This window comes from Myotis davidii, unplaced genomic scaffold (genome assembly GCF_000327345.1).
Source record: "Myotis davidii unplaced genomic scaffold, ASM32734v1 scaffold173, whole genome shotgun sequence".
In the NCBI taxonomy this organism is placed as follows: Eukaryota; Metazoa; Chordata; class Mammalia; order Chiroptera; family Vespertilionidae; genus Myotis; species Myotis davidii.
In genome coordinates this window covers 3,778,955-3,782,372 of record NW_006286303.1, presented here as the reverse complement: position 1 = coordinate 3,782,372, position 3,418 = coordinate 3,778,955, and the positions used below count along the sequence as shown (strand labels likewise).

The following is a 3,418-nucleotide window of genomic DNA, read 5'->3' as shown; positions in this document are numbered from 1 at the left end:
GATTACCTTCTATAATTGCAAAATGGTTTCTTAAAGTGCAATTCAGAGCCGGCAGCGGCATGCGGGGAACGTTGGCTTCCTCTATCACTGGAGCAAGCAAGCCTCCTGCTTGCTTCAGCTGCGTGGCTGCCAGCCGCCATCTTTGTTGGCAGTTAATTTGCATATCACCCTGATCAGCCCATGGGAGGCGTAGTGGAGGTATGGTTAATTATCCTTTTTGTCTTTTATTAGATAGGATATTTATAAATTTTTCTCTAATGTCCCTCAATTAAGTGTGATAACTTACAGGCTGGTTGTTGCCAGTGATGACCAAATTTTCATTTCGCCTTCCTCCTACTGTGCTCTTATAAAGAGGGTGGATAATGCCCATGTCAGATACTTGCTTAAATCGAAGCAGGCCACTTTCATGAAACTCCATGCTGTCACAGCCATTTGGTCCAATGCGAATCACAGACCAGATAACAAGTGTTATCTAAAAAAGAAAAAAGCCGGCTGTTAACAGGCAGCAAGCATTTAACATACTTGGGAAACAGATAGAAGAGATCACTGCCAGAGGATAAAACTTCTTAAAGTGTGTCTTCAGTGAGATGAACATATCAGTTGGTTTTCCACTTATAAAAAACACACATTTAATTTCTATCATGATATTATATGCAAATAGCTGATGGTCAAAAAGTGCAAAAAGGTCTATAATAGAAACAGAGCAGTTTATTTCTTCTATCCCTTCCATATCTCATCCATATAACAATCACTTTCAACAATTTTATCTATTTTTTCTAGAATTTATCTTCACATTTAAACATACTTGTGCATTATTTCTTCTCTCCTCAAGTTTAGGTTTTATCTATTGATTTTCTATTTCAATAGGTGAGAATTTTAGCTCATTTATATTTCTTCTCCTCCAACTTCAATCTCAAGTTTTGGTTAAATCCATGTTTAGCATTTTCAGTATTATGACCATATAAATATTACTCACCGCTAAGTCAAATACTATATATGGTACAGTCCCTTTCTCATACTTTGTGTCTCTCAGAGTTTAATACTTGTCTCCCCCCCCCACTTTTTTTTGCTTAGTTTCTTTGAAAATCTGACTAAATCTTTCCAAACCCTCCAGTATTTGTGAAATGTCTCTCAGTAGGATATTCTAGGAGTCTGAGCCTCCCAGATAATTTGTCAGTTCTATTTTTCTCTCTCAGGAAATCTCTCTGGAATCCCTGTCTTGTTCCAGTCTGGACGTCACCTCTGGGCCTGCTGCACAGCTGTCATCATGAACTTGTCCTTCACATTCATGCTGGAACTCCCTTTTGTCTTTCTCCCCGTGGATACCCAGTTTCCTGTATCAGTGTCTTCAACTTGCCTGCTTTAGTACCTCCTTCTGGTAGAGCACATTCTCCTGTGGCTTTCTCAGCTTGTATGAGGAGTGAAATTTTTTGTGTGTGCATGGCTAAAAATATCTGCATAATCCCTCACACGTGACTGATGGTCTAGCTTGGTAGATGTTTCCACATTTGACACTGTTCTGTTTCTGAATTTTTAAGGTCCTTGCTTACTTGCCTTTTAGCTTCTGGTGCTATTTTTGAGAGGTCTGATGCCACTCTGATTTTTTTTTAAAATATATTTTATTGAATTTTTACAGAGAGGAAGGGAGAGAAATAGAGAGTTAGAAACATCGATGAGAGAGAAACATCGATCAGCTGCCTCCTGCACATCTCCTACTGGGGATGTGCCTGCAACCCAGGTACATGCCCTTGACCGGAATCGAACCTGGGACCTTTCAGTCCGTAGGCCGATGCTCTATCCACTGAACCAAACCGGTTTTGGCACCACTCTGATTTTTATTCCTTATACACTCATAACCCTTTGATACTTGGGCTAATGCTCTAACCACTGTGCTGCTGGCCAAGACTAACTCTTTACTTAAATCAAAAAGAGCTTGTGTGGCTAATGGTTAGAGCACTAGCCTGCACACTGAAGGGCTGTGGGTTTGGTTCCTCAACCTGGCTTGCAGGTTTGATCCCAGCCCAGTTTGAGGCAGGTGCAGGAGGCAACTGATCAATGAGTCTCTCTCATATCAATTTTTCGCTCTCAGTTTCTCTCCTCCCCCTTTTCCTTCCACTTTCTCTGAAAATCAATGGGAAAAATATCCTCGAGTGAGGATTAACAAAAAGAAAAAAAAGAGAGAAGAATTAGACACAAAATATTTTAGGTGTACATAAATACAAAGGAAATATTAGAAGTAAAAAATAAACAGAATCACTTTAGAACTGCCGAAGTTCACGTTCATGGTTGGTCTTAGGTATATCAATAATCACTCTCTGAAAATCTAACGCTCACATAGTTACAACCTTGGATTAAAAGTCTTCTCCTTTAAAAAAGGAACATCTTTGTGAAAGGCAACAAACCGTGTCCTCCGTGTACACTAGCTTACCAGATCCTTTCATTCTCTGACAACAGAGACTTAAGACTATCCTATATAATAAGGATGTAATATGCAAATGATCATTACACTGTGAAGTGTAACGACCGACCATAACGACTGGATCACAGATCAGCAGGAGGGTGGGGCAGCGAGCTACAAGCAGGCAGAGGCAGAGAGCTACAGAAGGGGCAGGGCAGCAAGCTATGAGGGGGAGCGGGGTGGCGGGGGCAGAGGGAGCTACAGGAGGGTGGCAGCAAGCTACAAGTGGGTGAGGGAGAGCTACAGGAGGGGACACGGCAGCAAGCTATGAGGGAAGGCAGGGTTTGGGAGGAGCTACTGGAGGGTGGCAGCGAGCTACTGGCACACAGAATCTAGTGCGCAGGGCTACTAGTAAAATATATCTTTTACTGCTATCCAAGGGTTTATAATTTTAAAAATCTAGCTGAGGAGACAATACTAAATGCAGAAAAAGTTGAATGAAAGTAGAAAAGATTGTATTTTTTAGGAGAGGTGAAAGCAATAAAATCATCCTGGCAAAGGTCTCTTCTATTGAATTGATTCTACCCTTTTAAAAGTTAAGTCTTTAAAGGGAAGAATCCATAAACACCGTTTTTTCTTTTCTTTTCTTTTTTTATTAAAGAAAATGAATACATGGCAATGTCAGCACACTAAGTTTTATATATATACTAGAGGCCTGGTGCCCAAAAATTTGTACACTCGCGGGGGAGGGAGGGTCCCTCAGCCCAGCCTGTGCCCTCTCGCAGTCTGGGACCCCTCGGGAGATAATGACCTACTGGCTTAGGCCTGCTCCTGGGTGGCAGAGGGCAGGCCCAATCCCTAGGTGCAGCCCCTGGTTGGGCTCAGAGCAGGGCCAATTGGGGAGTTGGGGTGCCGCCCCGTCATGCACAGAGCAGGGCGATTGGGAGGTTGTGATGCCACCCTCAGTCACGCTCAGGGTAGGGCCGATTGGGGGGAGGGGGCACAGTCCCCTGTCCACAT

At 42.7% G+C, this 3,418-nt stretch overlaps 1 protein-coding gene across 1 annotated transcript in view; it reads right to left on the bottom strand.

Moving 5' to 3' along the window:
- SGCB (sarcoglycan beta) overlaps window positions 1–3,418 on the bottom strand; it is a 14,368-nt gene that overhangs the window by 9,722 nt on the left and 1,228 nt on the right. Inside the window, exon 2 of the mRNA XM_006757826.2 lies at window positions 287–472. Coding sequence (XP_006757889.1) covers window positions 287–472 — 186 coding nt within the window. The remainder of the gene's footprint in view (window positions 1–286; window positions 473–3,418) is intronic.